Source organism: Corythoichthys intestinalis, chromosome 7 (assembly GCF_030265065.1).
Source record: "Corythoichthys intestinalis isolate RoL2023-P3 chromosome 7, ASM3026506v1, whole genome shotgun sequence".
Lineage (NCBI taxonomy): Eukaryota > Metazoa > Chordata > Actinopteri > Syngnathiformes > Syngnathidae > Corythoichthys > Corythoichthys intestinalis.
The window spans coordinates 51,653,844-51,672,260 of record NC_080401.1 but is presented as its reverse complement, the minus strand read 5'-3'; the positions used below and the strand labels follow the sequence as shown (position 1 = coordinate 51,672,260).

Sequence of the window (18,417 nt, the reverse complement as noted above, 5' to 3'; positions counted from 1 at the left end):
TGCTAACTATCAATTTTAGCTCAGTAGTCATTGCTGGATAAAACACCAAGTAGCATTGGTCCCTAATGTGCTCCAATACAGCCTGTATCCTACATTTATTTTGAACACTGCAAAAACTCAAAATCCTATCAAGACTTACAGTTTAGACTAACTTAAAACTTAACTAGAACTTAAAAATGGCTTGACACAAAGAGAAATTCAATTGAAACACGTGGGAAAAAATCCTAACTTTTAAGTGATGTGTGTTATCAAGCGTAACGGCATTTTATATATATATATATATTTTTTTTTTAATAAGATCTAAACGTTTTTTGAGTGAAAGCAGTGAATTAGTCTTTTTTTTAAAATTCTTGTTACATCTGAGATGCAATTGTTGGCTGTTTTCAACAATATACATCGAAAATAAAGACATTGATTGACTGAAAATGGTTCAAGAGTACATGAAATGTCTTGTTTTCTCATGAATATTTATAATTGCTCTTCACCTAAAAATATATTTGTTTTATCCGATTACTCGATTAATCGATAGAATTTTCAGTCGATTACTCGATTACTAAAATATTCGATAGCTGCAGCCCTAGTTCGGTACGTACCTCGGATTTGAGGTCACGGTTCGGTTCATTTTCGGTACAGTAAGAAAACAAAATGCAAAATATAAATGTGCTTGTGTTTTATTACACACTTTTGTGCTTTCAACAATAGGAACTTTAGCCTATACAAAGCTAGAATTCTGCTAAAAAATGAGCGGGTATTGAAATATAATCCAACAACAATTTGCCTTTCAGGCCCCGCGTATTGTCAGCTTTCTTTCTGAAAGAAAAAAGGTCCTGTGCTAAAGAGAAAAGCAATCCCAATGACAAAGATTTTAACATGTATTTTACAAATTAAATGCCTCAATGAAACATTTTTTTTTCTTATGAACGGTTTTCGAAAGCTTTATTGGTGGATTTTCTCAAGTTAAAGCGCCACACAGAAATTAATAATTTTAACCGTATATTGCCAAATGTATCACATTTGATACACCTAAAATTTCATGATTTTGAGACTAATTCAGAATTTTGACATTTCTTTTTGAAAAAAAAAAAAATGATGGCTGCAAGTCAACACATGCATCTTCAGGTTCCATGAGGAAAAAAAACAGGTGATAGCAAGGGTTAAAGTTATTAGAGCGCTTATTACACGTATCCATTTTGACTTTTCTTTTTACAAATTTGAAAAAAGGTTTCATTAAGACCTTATTTTTCATATTTTGAGATTCTCTGATAATTGCTTCATATTGCAGGCATTAATTAATTGTGTAAGCAGGATGTATTATTCTTATTATTTAATTACAGGTGCTTTAGCTCATTTCAATTTATTTTATTTAAATGGGCTATTATTTATTTTATTATGTGTTTATATTTTACAAATGTGATGTAGTATTCATTTATATTGTATATTTTATGTTGTATAACTTTAGTTCCAATGTGAATATTAGTTCCTACTTGTTTTGTTGTGGTAGGAGGGTTTTGTATTGAACACGGGGCCGTGTTGGTTATTATTATAGCAGAGAAGACATCAGTAAATCAACAAAGACAAGTCAACTGTGCCCCGATCTACCACTCAAGAGATCTGATGGACTCAAAAACTGTGTTACGATTGCATATTAGTTTAAAAATCGACCGGATCCACCGTATTTTTACACGAGTGACTTCCGGCCCGATCCTAGCTACCGGCAGTAGTATTGACGCAGGAGGGCCGCGTCTCGCGTCAAATAATAAACTCTGCCGTTTGTTTCGCGTGCGTCGCGTTGAGCCGCTTCTGAGACGCATCTAAAACGCGGCCGCACTGCGACTGGTGTGCATTGGCTGATTGACTCTAACGCCCGCGTTTCACTGCGTTCTCGCAGCGGCCAAGTTGTTGCGCCGTTGACGTTTACTGTCTTACCGTGTTGGTCCTCATTATAGTAGAGAAGACGGCGTAAATATAATCTACACAAAGAAACTGTAGCCCGATCGACTCGCAGCCTCGAAAAGTAAGGGTTATATTACGTCAGAAACTCGTTCGGTACGCGTCCGTTCCGAACCGAACACCACGAACCGAAACGGTTCAATACTATTACATGTACCGTTACACCCTTAGTGCTTTGGGTCATTCTCATCAACTGAGGGAAGGACGTTGTTCCCCAAAATCTCACAATACAGAGCCCCACTCATCCTTTCTTTAATGCAGTGCACTCGTCCTGTCCCATGCGCAGAAAAAACACCCCCAAAGCATGATGCTACCACCCCCATGTTTCACAGTAGGGATGGTGTTCTTGAGATAGTACTCATCATTCTTCTTCCTCCAAACACGGTTAGTGAAATTATGACCAAAAAGTTATATTTTTCTCTCATCTGACCACAAAACTTACTCCCATGTCTCCTCGGCATCATCCAAATGGTCAAAGGCAAACTTAAGAAATGTGCTGGCATAGCCAGGGGAACCTTCCGTCCCATGCCTGATTTCAAACCATGACGTCACACAGTAACCTTGGAAAGTGTGGTCCCATCTCTTTTCAGGTCATTGACCAACTCCTGTCGTGTAGTTTTGGGCTGATTCCTAACCTTTCTTAGGATCATTGAGACCCAACTAGGGGATATTTTACATGGGGCTCCACTCCGATTGAGATCGGCCATCATGTTTAGCTTCTTCTATTTTCTAATGATTGCTCCAACTAGACATGTGCCGATGACTGATTTCAAGGTATACCGTGGTATGAAAACGTCAAGGTTTCAAAACCGCAAAATTTTCCGTTATACTGTCCCTAAGGTATTAGCTATTTTTTATGTCCCTACAATGCATAGAGAAATCCCTTGCTTGCAGCTGCAAGGCTCACCCCCCCCACCGGTTTTTGCTCAGTGTCAGTGAGTCACCTGTGCAACACGATGTCTGGAGGAGGTGCAACTCCTGAACTTTTTCCCGCATCGAAGAAAACGAAATTGCTGGTATGGGAATACTTCGGCTACAGAAAACTTACAGACAGCCGCGGCTTAAAAGAGGACGGCACAACAACATATAAAACATGTTTGCGGAGGGTGGCTGCTGAGGAGGCAACACCTCCAATATAATTTCGCATTTATACATAATAAAAGGTTAGCAAACACTGTCATGAACGTTATCCACCAGCTACGAGAGTTAACTCCAGAGTGTTTCGTGTGTCTAGTTGTAGTTTTTTTTCTCTATGGCAACTGTCTGTGTTGAGAAAAAGTGTGTGCATAATGTAAACATACGAGTCATACACACGTGCTTTTTACGGAAAATAATTAAATTATTTTTGTTATGATGGTAATAATGTTGAGATATGGCTGTGGGTTTAGGCTCACCTAAAGGACTTAATCTATTTAGATTTTTTTTAACAACATTATACTGATATTCCAATTTGCTAATATGCTTTGAAAAATAAAAATCCTGTTCAATTGAATTTTTTTAAACCAAGATATCGTGAAATAACACACTTTAGAGCTATAATTGCAATACCATGATACCGTGAAACCGTGATATTTTGGCTTAAGGTTATCATACCGGCACATGCCTGGAGCCTCCAAAAGTGGAACTTTTTTCACCAAGCTGCTTGGCAATTGCTCCAGAGTCCTTTCCGGCCTTGTGGATGTCTAGAATTCTGTCTCTGGTGTCTTTGGACAGCTCTTAGGTCTTGGCCATGTTACAAGTTTGAGTCTCACTGATTGTATGGGGTGGACAGGTGTCTTTAAGCATCTATCGGCCTCAAACAGGTGCATCTGATTCAGGATAATACATGGAGTGGATGTGAACTTTTAATAGGCGGACTAACAGGTCTTTTAAGGTCAGAATTCTAGCTGATATACAGATGTTCAAATATTTACGTGTAGCGTTATCACACAAATTTCAAGTTTTTAAAAATCATACATTGTGATTTCTGGATTTTTCTTTTTAGATGATCTCTCTCACAGTGGACATGCACGTAGGAGGAAAATTTCCGACTCCTCCATGATTTATAAGTGGGAGAAAAAAGCAGAGTATTGCAAACTGCTGTATTTAGTGGAATGAGATCACACCCAATTTGGTCATCTTAAAGGTGTTTCATGTAAACACGATGGCTGCAGGCCACTGACCTCCTCATCATATTGCAAATCGGAAATTCAATCACAGGATGTTTACAGACTGGAGCACAAAAAGTAGGTTGCTGCAGCTGCATCTAAATTTAGACGAATTTATTTTGATCGCCGAGACACTGTCACAATGTCGCTTGATCGTTCAGCGAATAACACATTTAGAATAACTCTGACCTGATATGTATAATAACGCCAATAATAAGGCCACTGAGGTATTACATGTTTATGCATGAGTGTGTGTTTTAATCATTACATGACGATGAGATGGTGAGCAACAGCAACATCGTCGTTTCGTTAAAAAATAACACACACATCGGGCTGCAGCATTTAATCACCAATATGCCACTGAGAACTAAAAATCCCAAGATTTTGTATTTACACGATTTGAATCCAGGAAACCATTTAGCTCAGCGGCTAATGCTAAGTAGCCTGCAGCAATGAGAATATAACGTTAGCCACGGCTAGCTATGCTAATGCAGTTATCGTCGCGGGAACAAACCTCCGAAGGAGTGACACTCAAGTCAAACGTTTATAGGGAAAGTCAATAATTAAACGACTTGGTTTTTAAAAGGAAAATCTTTTCAATTACCTGCGGTCTTCCGCTGACGCCTTTACCGTCCTCTCCTTAGCTACTATGCTGCATTATTTGGACTTGATTGACAGCTCGCCGACAGGGGCATGAGGCATGGAGACATATTACGTAGTCAAGGCGGGGCACTTTTAGGCGTTTGTTTGTAGGACTGAGTAAGCCGTCAAGGTGGAGTGTAGAGTGAATGACATAAATCTAACTTGCTACAATGTGCCGCTCCGCCCGCACGGCGCCAAGTGAATTTAAAACAAGCGCTTCTCTTGAATTAAAGGCTGGACAGAACCGTAGAAGTTGCTGTATCGTTCGGCACTGAGCACCACCAAATGTAACCAAAAATTTAAAAAAATAATAGCAGATTTAATAATAAGAAACCTTATTTATTATATATTTATCTAGTAGTGTGACTTGATGCAGGCACACGTTGTGTCAGCAGTTTGTTTTTTCGACAAACCTAAGATTTGCAACGAACTGCGCATGCGCAACATGCCGCTCCTCGCATCCCGGTGGATACTTGACAGAGACCCGGAAAACATTTCCCGTTGTTCGGAACTATGGAACTGTTTTTAGAGCCCAGTAGCGTCTCCAAACCGACTGTTGGCATAGCGATAGCGGTTGTTTCCAGTTTTATCAATGGCTCGACATTTGTTCTTCAGAAAAAGGGAATATTACGGTCACGCGAGCGAGGTACAGTGATGGGACGTGATGAAAACTCAGATATTTTCCCCTCCAAAATCTAACGACGAAATCGGTTTAAAGGATTAACTAATACGAATTATAATCTACTATCTAATTTTCCTTTAGGTGTTTCGTACTTGAAAGATGCAGTGTGGTGGATAGGCACGCTGTCCAGTGAGTTTGGTGACATCTGCCGTTCAACTGGGGAAATAACAAGACTGCCAAAAAACACTAAAACCTATCATGCCCGCAAAAAATACCTTACAACCTCTTAAAAATAATCTCAAACACCTCAACTCTCTCGCATCACAAAAATAGTCTTAAATTGCCTTAAAAACCTCACACGCCCACCATAAAGCTATTAATATTTTAGTTTTTCACAAGTTTGTTTACGGCGGCGCCAGGGTAGAAAAAAATATTTTTCATAGCTAATCTTTACCCACGGTTTAGTAATCTGTACCTGCAGATTACTAAACTGTACCCACAGTTTCATAAACTGGACCCAGTTTACTAATCTGTACCCACAAATTATTAAACCGTACCCACAGTTTTTAATCTGTACCCACATCACTAATGTGTACCCACAGATTCCTAACTGTGGGTACAGTTCGGTAATCTGTACCCACAGTTTTGTTGTCTAGCAATGACACGGAAACGGTAGTCCTCAATTTGGTTTGCTGCAGACTCCAAAAGACGACGGACCTAACAAGCATGCAGCTACATACGGTTTGCCCTTAAGAAACTAAATTGTTTTGAAAGGTAACTAATCCACTTCTTCAATAGCCGTGAACACTGTCGCTTTCAGGTGTCATCACTCAATATTGCATGCTTTGTACCCAAAGTTAAGTAATGTGTGGGTACAGTTTAGTAAACTGTGGGTACAGATAACTAAACGGTGTGCACAGTTTAGTACACTCTGGGTACAGATTAGTAAATTGTGGGTACAGTTTAGTAATCTGTGGGTACAGATAACTAAAAGTTTAGTACTCCCTGGGTACAGATTACTAAACTACCCACAATTCGATAATATATTTCAGTTTAGCTAAGAAAAAAAATATATAAGGAACATAAAAATAAAAATACCTGAGCTGAGCCTGAAACGGTAAAAAGAAAAAATAAATAATGAGGATCTAAGTACAAAAAAGATCATTTTGCTAACTTACATCGCAAAAGACCGCTATCTTAAATGCTACAAAATGCTAACTTTTTTTTAACAATGCTCTTAACAAATGGGTCAAACTAAGGCTGTCAAAGGATTAAAATGTTTAATCGAGTTAATCACATCTTAAAAATTAATTAATCGTAATTAATCGCAATTTAAACCATCTATAAAATACGCCATATTTTTCTGTAAATTATTGTTGGAATGGAAAGATAAAACACAAGACGGATATATACATTCAACATACTGTACATAAATACTGTATTTGTTTATTATAACAATAAATCAACAAGATGGCATTAACATTAACATTCTGTTAAAGCGATCCATGGATAGACTTGTAGTTCTTAAAAGATAAATGTAAGTACAAGTTATAGAAATTTTATATTAAAACCCCTCTTAATGTTTTCGTTTTAATAAAATTTGTAAAATTTTCCATCAAAAAATAAACTAGTAGCTCGCCATTGTTGACGTCAATAATTACACAATGCTCATTGTGCTTAAACCCATAAATTCAGTCACACCAAAGCGCCAGTAGAGGGAGACAAAAAACACAAGTAACAAGTGGACATGTCACTGTGCTGTCATTTTAATCTGTTTGAGCAGGGCATGTTCGTTAATTGCGTCAAATATTTTAACGTGATTAATTTAAAAAAATAATTACCGCCTGTTAACATGATAATTTTAACAGCCCTAGTTCAAACACATATTCCCACAAAAAACGGCTAAAATGTAACTATAAACTAAAATATAAATGCATTAAAAAAAGCATTACCTCAAACAAAAACTTAGCTTACGTTAGTCTTAACAGGGAGCAGCTTGATTCAGCCATGTAAAATGAGTTATGTCATATTCACTGTTGCCACTAGAGGGCAGGTATCCACTCAAATCAATAAAACTAAATGCAAACACGTTCAAACAAACCATTACAACGCCACTATAATTACACAAATACTCGAAGCAGCAAAATTTAATTCAAATCTTTTTTTCTAATCAAATTACTCGAGTTAATCGATTAATCATTGCAGCACTACTAGGGAGAATGTGAGTTTGCAAAGAAGCAGGATCTCACTCTATGCATGTACATTGTCAATCTTTCGCCAACACATAGAGGCTTCCTTGTTTATGCACATTTGTGTTCAACTACATTGACATCACATGCACATTTTTAGTGGTCGTAGGTCAAATTGGGAATTTCCTGGCCTACAACGCGGCCCCCGCTGTCATCGTCACACCACTCGGAGCATTTGGAGTTCTCTTTGGGTATGTGAGTATAGTTTGCAAACATACTGTGCAAATGTAAATTTTAACTTGTACAAATGGCATTAAACCTTTGTATTGTATTCCAAGTAATTCTATGGAAACGGGCAGAGGGTCGAGAAAACGCGAGTTATCTCAAGCTTTGTCCTTGTGTGCTCTAGAGCAGTGCTGGCGTCCCATCTCCTGGAGGAGCGTTTGAACATTATGGGAAAGCTGGGATGCGTGGCCACCTGTTGTGGCTGTGCAGTGCTGGTTCTGCACGCGCCCGCTTCGGAAGGCGTGACATCGGCAAGCCAGTTGGAAGCCAGGATGGCGGACCCAGGTGACTGACGGCTCTTCGCCATGATAGTGAATTAGGGCTGCGGTTATTAATTGATGAATCAACAACGAATTGAATGTTCATATCCTCTTTTTGGATCTCTTAGCACTAAATGTTATTTCATATTTTTAGATTGGTATTATTTTTTTAATTTACATTTTCATGAATTATAACAAAAAAAAGAGGTTAAAACTAGGGCTGTCAAACGATTAAAATTTTCAATCGAGTTAATCACAGCTTAAAAATTATTTAATCGTAATCAATTCAAACCATCTATAAAATATGCCATATTTTTCTGTAAATTATTGTTGGAATGGAAAGATAAGACAAGATTGATAAATGCATTCAACATACTGTACATAAATACTGTATTTGTTTATCATAACAATAAATCAACAAGATGGCATTAACATTCTGTTAGAGCGATCGATGGATAGAAAGACTTGTAGTTCTTAAAAGATAAATGTTAGTACAAGTTATAGAAATTGTATATTAAAACCCTTCTTAATGTTTTTGTTTTAATAAAATTTGTAAAATTTTCAAGCAAAAAATAAACTAGTAGCTCGCCATTGTTGATGTCAATAATTATACAATTCTCATGGTGCTGAACCCATAAAATCAGTCGCACCCAAGCGCCAGCAGAGGGCGACAAAACTAAAAAAAAAACACAAGTAACAAGTGCACATGAGCCCTGAGCTGTCATTTTAATCTGTTTGAGCGGGGCATGTGCGTTAATTGCGAAGAATATTTTAACGTGATTAATTTAAAAAATTAATTACCGCCCGTTAACGCGATAATTTTGACAGCCCTAGTTAAAACTAAAGTAAACCGGAAACATTTTCTAATGATGCATTTAATTATGTTAATTTTAGAAATTGTTTAAATTTTTAAAAAAAAAACAAAAAAAAAATTTTTTTTATAATACTGGTATTTGAAAAAATAATTTAAAACGTTTTTGGTTTTTTTTTTTAAATAAGGGAAAATAATATTTTTCACTTCAAATTCAATTCAAAATATAAATGGAGTTGAGGAAGGAATAAAAATAACATGGTTAAAAAGGGTAAATGTTAAAATTAAATGAAAAAACAAAGTTTTGAAATGATCAGAAAAAACAGTAAATATTTTTTGTATTTTCAAAATTAAAACAAATTTAAACATTTCTTTCCAAAAACCCAAAACGGGGTGAAACAGTTAATATAATGAAAGTAGATTTTTTATTTTTAAATAAAAAGGAATTTTTTTCCAAATGTATTTTTTAAATTAAAGCAGTGAAGAAATAAAACGGTTAATATTCTCTGATTTCTGTAGTCCTCAATGAAAGCAGACTGATTAATTTAGCAATTAATCAACATACAATATTTGCAAACATCTGGCTCTGCTTTAGAAAACAATCCTACACTTACATAGTATTTACTGTCCCAACTATTTGCAGCGCATACTTTTTGGTTCCAATGCAAATTTCCAGCTAAAATGTAAACCCCAGAGTAGTAGTAAATTGCCATATTTTCCTCACTATAAGACGCACCTAAAAGCCTTATATTTTCTCAAAAACCGACAGCGTGCTTTATAAGCCGATGCGCGTTATATATTGAACAATACTAGTTAATCATTGCATGACACTCCCTTTAGTGCAGAGCCATCTACTGGATGCATAACGCAACCCCAACCACTACAATTACTACTGCGCCTTAAAATGTGGTGTCCACTTTACAAGTAGTCCCCGGGTTATGAACGAGTTCCGTTCCTACACTGGCGACGTAACCCAAATTTCCGCGTGAATCGGAATTAACTCTTTAAGTGAATTTCAAAATAACTATCCAAAAAGTCAAAAAGTATTGTATTTTGTGGGATCCACGGATAGAAAGACTTGTAGTTCTTAAAAGATAAACGTTATTATGAGTTAAAATAACTTTATATTGAAACCCCTCTTTACGTTTTTGTTTTTATACAATTTCTTAAAATTATTTTAACTCGTAGGTCGCTGTTGTTGTTGACTGGGGAAAAAAGCTGTGTTCTGCCAAAACGGCCTACACCGACAAAACGTCCTATAGGAGGCGAATTTGACACCCAAAGTATTACCGTGCACTTTCTGTCACGTTCTGCTCCTGGTCAGAGTTTGTGTTGTTGCAGAGCCGACTGTGGGGGCGTTCCCGACGTCACACCTGCAGCTCATCAACAACAGTATAAAGACGCAGGCGATCCACTGGAAGGACGCCGAGATATTGATTCTTGCTGGTCGCCATTTGACATCCTTGCATTTCGAGTAACTTGCTACTTTGGTAATTTCGCACCCTCCGTGGGTTTTAGTCGCCAGTCGCTTTAGTTTTGTATGCCTCTACCTTGTGCAGGTATGTGAGTGTATTTTAGTTGTTTTATTGGCTCTGTCTAGCACCTTGGTTTACCCTCGCGTTTGTGTATTGATCCCCGTCGACCTCCTGTCACGGACCCGTTTTGTTATTTCCCCTTTTTGCCGCGAATGCGTGTTTTTGTTTTGTATTTAATAAACCCATGTACGCTTCCTTCAGTCGTTTGTTGTCTGTTGTGAGGTCCAACCTTGTTTCCGCGTTCGCGGACCCTAACACTTTCAGCTTGTTTTGTTTAGATGCATACAGACAGAATATACTAAAGATGCCTTCAGAAAATACTTAAACGTAGTAATATCAAATAAGGGTGGTTTAATTACGCTACGTGACTAATGTGGTCAACGCTCTGCTTTAAAGCAACCATAACACAATGCTTTAAGGTATGAGAGGGCTACACATGGAAAAAAAAATTTGAGGCAATGAAAAGGTAATAAAAGACTCAATAAAAACACAAATAGTAAGAACCGTAATTTTTGGACTATAAGCCGCGACTTTTTTCCCTCATTTTGAATCCTGCGGCTTATAGTCCAGTGCAGCTTATTTGTTGATTCATTTGGGTAATAGGTAACACTTTAATTGACAGTGGCGTCATAAGACCGCCATAATTATGACACTATCATGTGCATTACTGAATACTTATGACATGTCATTCAGTGGAATTGTCACTAACTCCCTTTACGTCCATCTCAGATTTTTTACATCCATTCAAAAATGTTATAATTTGCCAGATGACACTAAAAGACATCTGTTATAAGCATTCATTAATGCTCATGAGTGTCATGTGATAATTATGATTGTCTTATAACAGTCTTATGGCACCACTGTCAAATAAAGTGTTACCAAATACCATAGCTAGCAAATACTGAAACAACTAGAACAGTAACTGAAGAAATAATTAGCACAGAACATGAATTTTCATTTTTATTTAAATCTGTAGCGCTGCAATGCATGCTAGGAGGCATGTTTGACGACAGCAGTGTTGACAGCAGGTGGCAGCAGTGGTTGACTGTTTTCCCCAAATGGAGCATTGGTGGCCAAATGAAGCTTTGTTAAGCAATGAAGCCTTGAACCAATTGGCTGCAAAACATGGTGTTTCATTTGGTTTTATGACAGTCTTATGATGCCGCTGTTACCGGTTAATATCTTTTGGGGTAAATATTCCATGATACAGTGAGGACACCTGCAGCTTATAGTCCAGTGCGGCTTAGCTATGAACAAATGTTGTTTTCGTGTCAAATTTAGTGGGGGCGGCTTATAGTCAGGTGCGCCTTATAGTCCAAAAATTACGGTACTCGCCGCTTTTAACCGATGAGCACGTGTTGGACATCTTGCCGCGTAGAAGAAATTGCAGTAATCCTGTAGTATTCATCGAGTCACAGCGACAACTACCCCGAGAGTCCATTACGTGCTCAAAACATGGCTCCCTCCGGAGATCAAAACATGTACTAAATATTATATAAAGATAAGTCCGAGGTTCCCTTTAATGATGGAGAATACACTGCCCTCTAGTGGCAGGGTTGGGTCTGGCTGGACTCTCAAAACTCAGTCGGACATGGAAAAAGCACACCTGCGCTCCGGTTTGGCCAACATAAGGCTGTAAGTTGTTTCATCTAATATATGTTTTTGTATGCATTTGTAATTAGGTTTACAGCTACAGTTTGCGGAGTTACGTGAAAGCGATTTGCTATGAGAATTGTAAATACGGTTGCATTCTTAGCATTTAAGCTAGCAGACTTTTGTTAGGCAAATTAGGCTAATTTAAACTTACATATTCATCAGACTCAATGGACGTTTGGACACCAATTGCTTTGTGTCAAGTGTTTTATTGTAAAAATGCGTGTCGTTTTGAACATAAGTATGTTACAGCTTTACAAATTGTCAAAAGTGAAGGAAGTAAAAAGCTCAATTGCCTTGTTTGCTGTCTGTAAAACTAAACAACTTCACATTTAGTGAGAACAGAACACTTCATATTAATAAAGTAAAGCAAAAAATAAGATACAGTGAGGTACAATAAGGTAGTGTTTTTGGACTAAAAAGACAAAATGGCGGACGAGGCTCCTGTGTCGTAAAGTCCAATCGCGTAAGTCAAGTACATCGCAATCCGGGGACTACATGTACAGTATATGAATTGAAAACGGTTTTGAAATAGGCCTTTCATTGAAGGTGCACCTTATCCTCTGGCGAGCCTTTAGAGTTCGGAAAATACTGTACATGATATACAGTGGGGCAAATAAGTATTTAGTCAACCACCAATTGTGCAAGTTTTCCTACTTGAAAAGATTAGAGAGGCCTGTAATTGTCAACATGGGTAAACCTCAACCAAGAGAGACAGAATGTGGAAAAAAACCCTGAAAATCACATTGTTTGATTTTTAAAGAATTTATTTCCAAATTAGAGTGGAAAGTAAGTATTTGGTCACCTAAAAACAAGCCAGATTTCTGGCTGTCAAAGAGGTCTAACTTCTAACGAGGTCTAACGAGGCTCCACTCGTTACCAGTATTAATGGCACCTGTTTTAACTCATTATCGGTATAAAAGACACCTGTCCACACTCCACTATGGCCAAGACCAAAGAGCTGTCGAAGGACACCAGAGACAAAATTGTAGACCTGCACCAGGCTGGGAGGACTGAATCTGCAATAGGTAAAACGCTTGGTGTAAAGGAATCAACTGTGGGATCAATTATTAGAAAATGGAAGACATACAAGACCACTGATAATCTCCCTCGATCTGGGGCTCCATGCAAGATCTCACCCCGTGACGTCAAAATGATACCAAGACCGGTGAGCAAAGATCCCAGAACCACACGGGGGGACCTAGTGAATGACCTACAGAGAGCTGGGACCACAGTAACAAAGGCTACTATCAGTAACACAATGCACCGCATGGGACTCAAATCCTGCACTGCCAGACGTGTCCCCCTTATGAAGAAAGTACACGTCCAGGCCCGTCTGCGGTTCGCTTGATAGCATTTGGATGATCCAGAAGAGGACTGGGAGAATCAGATGAAACCAAAATAGAACTTTTTGGTAGAAACACAGGTTCTCGTGTTTGGAGGAGAACGAATACTGAATTGCATCCGGAGAACACCATACCCACTGTGAAGCATTGGAGTGGAAACACCATGCTTTGGGGCTGTTTTTCTGCAAAGGGACCAGGACGACTGATCTGTGTAAAGGAAATAATGAATTGGGCCATGTATCGAGATTTTTAGTGAAAATCTCCTTCCATCAGCAAGGGCATTGAAGACTAAACGTGGCTGGGTCTTTCAGCATGACAATGATCCCAAACACACAGCCAGGGCAACAAAGGAGTAGCTTCGTAGGAAACATTTCAAGGTCCTGGAGTGGCCTAGCCAGTCTCCAGATCTCAACCCCATAGAAAATCTGTGGAGGGAGTTGAAAGTCCGCGTTGCCCAACGACAGCCCCAAAACATCACTGCTTTAGAGGAGATCTGCATGGAGGAATGGGCCAAAATACCAGCAACAGTGTGTGAAAAGCTTGTGAAGAGTTACAGAAAACGTTTGGCCTCCATTATTGCCAAGAAAGGGTACATAACAAAGTATTGAGATGAACTTTTGATATTGACCAAATACTTATTTTCCACCATGATTTGCAAATAAATTCTTTAAAAAAATCAAACAATGTGATTTTCTGGGTTTTTCCACCACATTCTGTCTCTCATGGTTGAGGTTTACCCATGTTGACAAGTACAGGCCTCTCTAATATTTTCAGGTGGGAGAACTTGCACAATTAGTGGTTGACTAAATACTTATTTTCCCCACTGTATGTATGAGCCAATTAGACGACTAACATTAGAAATCGTATGTGGCATCTCTGCATTGAATGTGTAAATTCTTAACTAATTAGTGGAGGAGATGGTGAAAGTATTGTTTTTTTGCAGTGTTTGTAACCTACGCGGTGCTTGTGTTACTGACGCTGGCGGTGCTGATGGGTCGGACATTCCGCTCCTACCGTTCCCCTAGCATGGGGGCATATGTGGCCATCTGCTCCCTGTTGGGAAGCTTCACAGTACCCTGCAGTAAAGCCTTGGGCCTGGCAGCGTGGGACGTCCTTTCAGGTGGTCCAACACTGTTTCTCTTCTTGGGCCTTCTTGTTACGTTGGGAACTAGCGTGCTGCTGCAGTTGTTCTACATCAACAAGGCTCTAGAAGCGTTCGGCTCCCACATTTTCGAAGCCGTGTACTACGCGGCCTTCACGTCGGCGGCGCTGGTGTCGTCGGCCCTGCTCTTCAGGGAGTGGACAGTCCTCACAGCAGCCGACTGGCTGGCCGCGATTTGCGGACTGGTCACGGTCTGCGTGGGCGTCGCCCTGCTGCAGATATCCCAGGAGGCTTCGTTCACTTGGAAGCAAACCAAAAAGATGAACTAACTTTATTACTTCTACTTCATTGAATCACTTGCTTCCATTGATGGCGATATACATCCAATCCAATTTGACTGGGAGTGGATGGCAGCGATAAAATGGTTTGGACGTTTATTGCCGTCAATGGCAGCTAGTGAGTTAAGAACGGCATAGACTAACAAAACTAAAAAACTACCTCAGTAAATAAAGGCGGTCAAATAATGTTCAATGGAGCATAATTCTGTGTTACCGTTTTTCACGTTTAACATTTGTGTACATTTTCATTGAGTCATATTTAAATACAGTACTTTATAAAAATGTTACAGTGGATAACAATATTTAATAGACTTGTTCGTAGGGGTGCAACGATCCATCGATTGGTTAAAGGGAAAGACAACACATTTATCATGTCAATTCCAGTGGAAAGAATCTTGTTTAACTCTTTATGGAGGTAGATTTGCCTTTATTATACAATTTTAAAAAATTGCTTCAATCAAAAAAAAAAGTCGCTTCAATCAAAATATGTTTTCAATCAAAAAAAAAATGTGTTTGCATGCAAAAACTAATTTGAAACTCAAAGAACTGTATGTACTAGGGCCACCACCGGTGTCTTGCCAATGTAGTTACCCTTGTCAAAAATTGTATCCCCTGGCCGCGGGAGCACACACACACACACATTAGTTATGAGTTATGTTGACTTAAACAATTATTTGAAACCAGAAAAAAAAACAGTTATATATTTTGGACATCGACGTTTATTAAACTGGAGAAACTCCATACAGGACTTGAACTACAGTAAAAACAGTTACTTATAACTAAGCCATCCTACAAGTAAAAAAGTAAAGCATTGCCTTCTTTTATGTTCAGTACGTGTGTTCCGTTATACGACAGAAAAAAAAGTTGTTTTTTAGGGCTGTCAAAATTATCGCGCTAAAGGGCGGTAATTAATTTTTAAAATTAATCACGTTAAAATATTTGACGCAATTAACGCACATGCCCCGCTCAGATTAAAATGACAGCACAGTGCAATGTCCACTTGTTACTTGTGTTTTTGGAGTTTTGTCGCCCTCTGCTGGCGCTTGGGTGCGACTGATTTTGGCCAGATGGGGCCACTTAAAATCCTGGGGTGGCCAAAACTAAAAGCCATGAGTTCAGGTTTTCATTATATTATTGCAGTAAAAAGGTCAGGGGAAAACTATCAGAAAGACTTAAGGACACGGCTACTGATATACTTTGGTGTATTGTGTAATATTTGATGTTACTAATGATTTAATGTGCATAGTCCATTACTGTCCAGTCAACATTTTGAGTTCCACAACAATTTTGTTTTATTGTTTTATGTATATATTAGGCATAAGGTGTACATTTAACTAGGGCTGTCAAACGATTAAAATTTTTATTTGGGTTAATCACAGCTTATAAATTAATTAATCGTAATTAAGCGCAATTCAAACCATCTCTAAAATATGCCACATTTTTCTGTAAATTATTGTTGGAATGAAAAGATAAGACGGATATATACATTCAACATACTGTACATAAGTACTGTATTTGTTTATTATAACAATAAATCCACAAGATGGCATTAACTTTATTAACATTCTTTCTGTGAAAGGGATCCATGGATAGAAAGACTTGTAATTCTTAAAGGATAAATGTGAGTTTGTATAATGTGACTAAATATTTCCATCTAGTGTATTTGTTGAGCTTTCAGTAAATGATACTGTAGCGACTTAACTGTTCTGCCCAAATGCATGATGCGAAGTGGTGCAACTATGACTGTGTGTGGTGGCTGCAAATGCTTTATCTTCTCTGAGTTGGGTACACTACAGGGTGTTAAGAAAAAGATCAACTCCTGTCATTCTTCTCCACGTCGCTTCCCACAATATTTATAGGTGCTGTGGGAAAGATGACAAAGCTCTTGCCAATTAAAAGCACGGCCCCAATGAATGCTTGTATCTACTCCACTCTGCCTCTTATCTCTGTATATACAGTGCCTTGCAAAAGTATTCGGCCCCCTTGAATCTTGCAACCTTTCGCCACATTTCAGGCTTCAAACATAAAGATATGAAATTTAATTTTTTGTCAAGAATCAACAACAAGTGAGACACAATCGTGAAGTGGAACAACATTTATTGGATAATTTAAACTTTTTTAACAAATAAAAAACTGAAAAGTGGGGCGTGCAATATTATTCGGCCCCTTTACTTTCAGTGCAGCAAACTCACTCCAGAAGTTCAGTGAGGATCTCTGAATGATCCAATGTTGTCCTAAATGACCGATGATGATAAATAGAATCCACCTGTGTGTAATCAAGTCTCCGTATAAATGCACCTGCTCTGTGATAGTCTCAGGGTTCTGTTTAAAGTGCAGAGAGCATTATGAAAACCAAGGAACACACCAGGCAGGTCCGAGATACTGTTGTGGAGAAGTTTAAAGCCGGATTTGGATACAAAAAGATTTCCCAAGCTTTAAACATCTCAAGGAGCACTGTGCAAGCCATCATATTGAAATGGAAGGAGCATCAGACCACTGCAAATCTACCAAGACCCGGCCGTCCTTCCAAACTTTCTTCTCAAACAAGGAGAAAACTGATCAGAGATGCAGCCAAGAGGCCCATGATCACTCTGGATGAACTGCAGAGATCTACAGCTGAGGTGGGAGAGTCTGTCCATAGGACAACAATCAGTCGTACACTGCACAAATCTGGCCTTTATGGAAGAATGGCAAGAAGAAAGCCATTTCTCAAAGATATCCATAAAAAGTCTCGTTTAAAGTTTGCCACAAGCCACCTGGGAGACACACCAAACATGTGGAAGAAGGTGCTCTGGTCAGATGAAACCAAAATTGAACTTTTTGGCCACAATGCAAAACGATATGTTTGGTGTAAGAGCAGCACAGCATCCCCACTGTCAAACATGGTGGTGGCAGCATCATGGTTTGGGCCTGCTTTTCTTCAGCAGGGACAGGGAAGATGGTTAAAATTGACGGGAAGATAGATGCAGCCAAATACAGGAACATTCTGGAAGAAAACCTGTTGGTATCTGCACAAGACCTGAGACTGGGACGGAGATTTATCTTCCAACAGGACAATGATCCAAAACATAAAGCCAAATCTACAATGGAATGGTTCAAAAATAAACATATCCAGGTGTTAGAATGGCCAAGTCAAAGTCCAGACCTGAATCCAATCGAGAATCTGTGGAAAGAGCTGAAGACTGCTGTTCACAAACACTCTCCATCCAACCTCACTGAGCTCGAGCTGTTTTGCAAGGAAGAATGGGCAAGAATGTCAGTCTTTCGATGTGCAAAACTGATAGAAACATACCCCAAGCGACTTGCAGCTGTAATTGGAGCAAAAGGTGGCGCTACAAAGTATTAACGCAAGGGGGCCGAATAATATTGCACGCCCCACTTTTCAGTTTTTTGTTAAATAAGTTTAAATTATCCAATAAATGTTGTTCCACTTCACGATTGTGTCCCACTTGTTGATTCTTGACAAAAAATTTAAATTTTATATCTTTATGTTTGAAGCCTGAAATGTGGCGAAAGGTTGGAAGGTTCAAGGAGGCC

The 18,417-nt window shown here is 38.6% G+C and overlaps 2 protein-coding genes across 6 annotated transcripts in view; one reads left to right on the top strand and one right to left on the bottom strand.

The window, feature by feature from the left end:
• The window catches only part of herc2 (HECT and RLD domain containing E3 ubiquitin protein ligase 2), a 118,833-nt gene extending 114,002 nt beyond the window's left edge, over positions 1-4,831 (bottom strand). For all 3 annotated transcript variants that reach the window (XM_057840738.1, XM_057840736.1, XM_057840737.1), the window contains exon 1: positions 4,702-4,831. The gene's annotated coding sequence lies outside the window, so the exon portion shown is untranslated. The remainder of the gene's footprint in view (positions 1-4,701) is intronic.
• Positions 4,832-5,062: 231 nt separating this feature from the next.
• On the top strand, positions 5,063-16,817 carry nipa1 (NIPA magnesium transporter 1). Of its 3 annotated transcripts, XM_057840357.1 has the most exons (5): positions 5,063-5,385; positions 5,503-5,550; positions 7,711-7,801; positions 7,960-8,120; positions 14,384-16,817. In XM_057840357.1, the coding sequence occupies exons 1-5, from the start codon at positions 5,253-5,255 to the stop codon at positions 14,869-14,871; spliced, it is 921 nt and encodes a 306-aa protein (XP_057696340.1). In that variant the 5' UTR covers positions 5,063-5,252; the 3' UTR covers positions 14,872-16,817. The 3 variants fall into 3 exon arrangements, with proteins under 3 accessions (XP_057696340.1, XP_057696341.1, XP_057696342.1); XM_057840358.1 differs by lacking the exon at positions 5,503-5,550; XM_057840359.1 differs by having other exon boundaries at positions 5,282-5,385; positions 5,503-7,805; positions 7,965-8,120.
• The last annotated feature ends 1,600 nt before the right edge of the window (positions 16,818-18,417 follow it).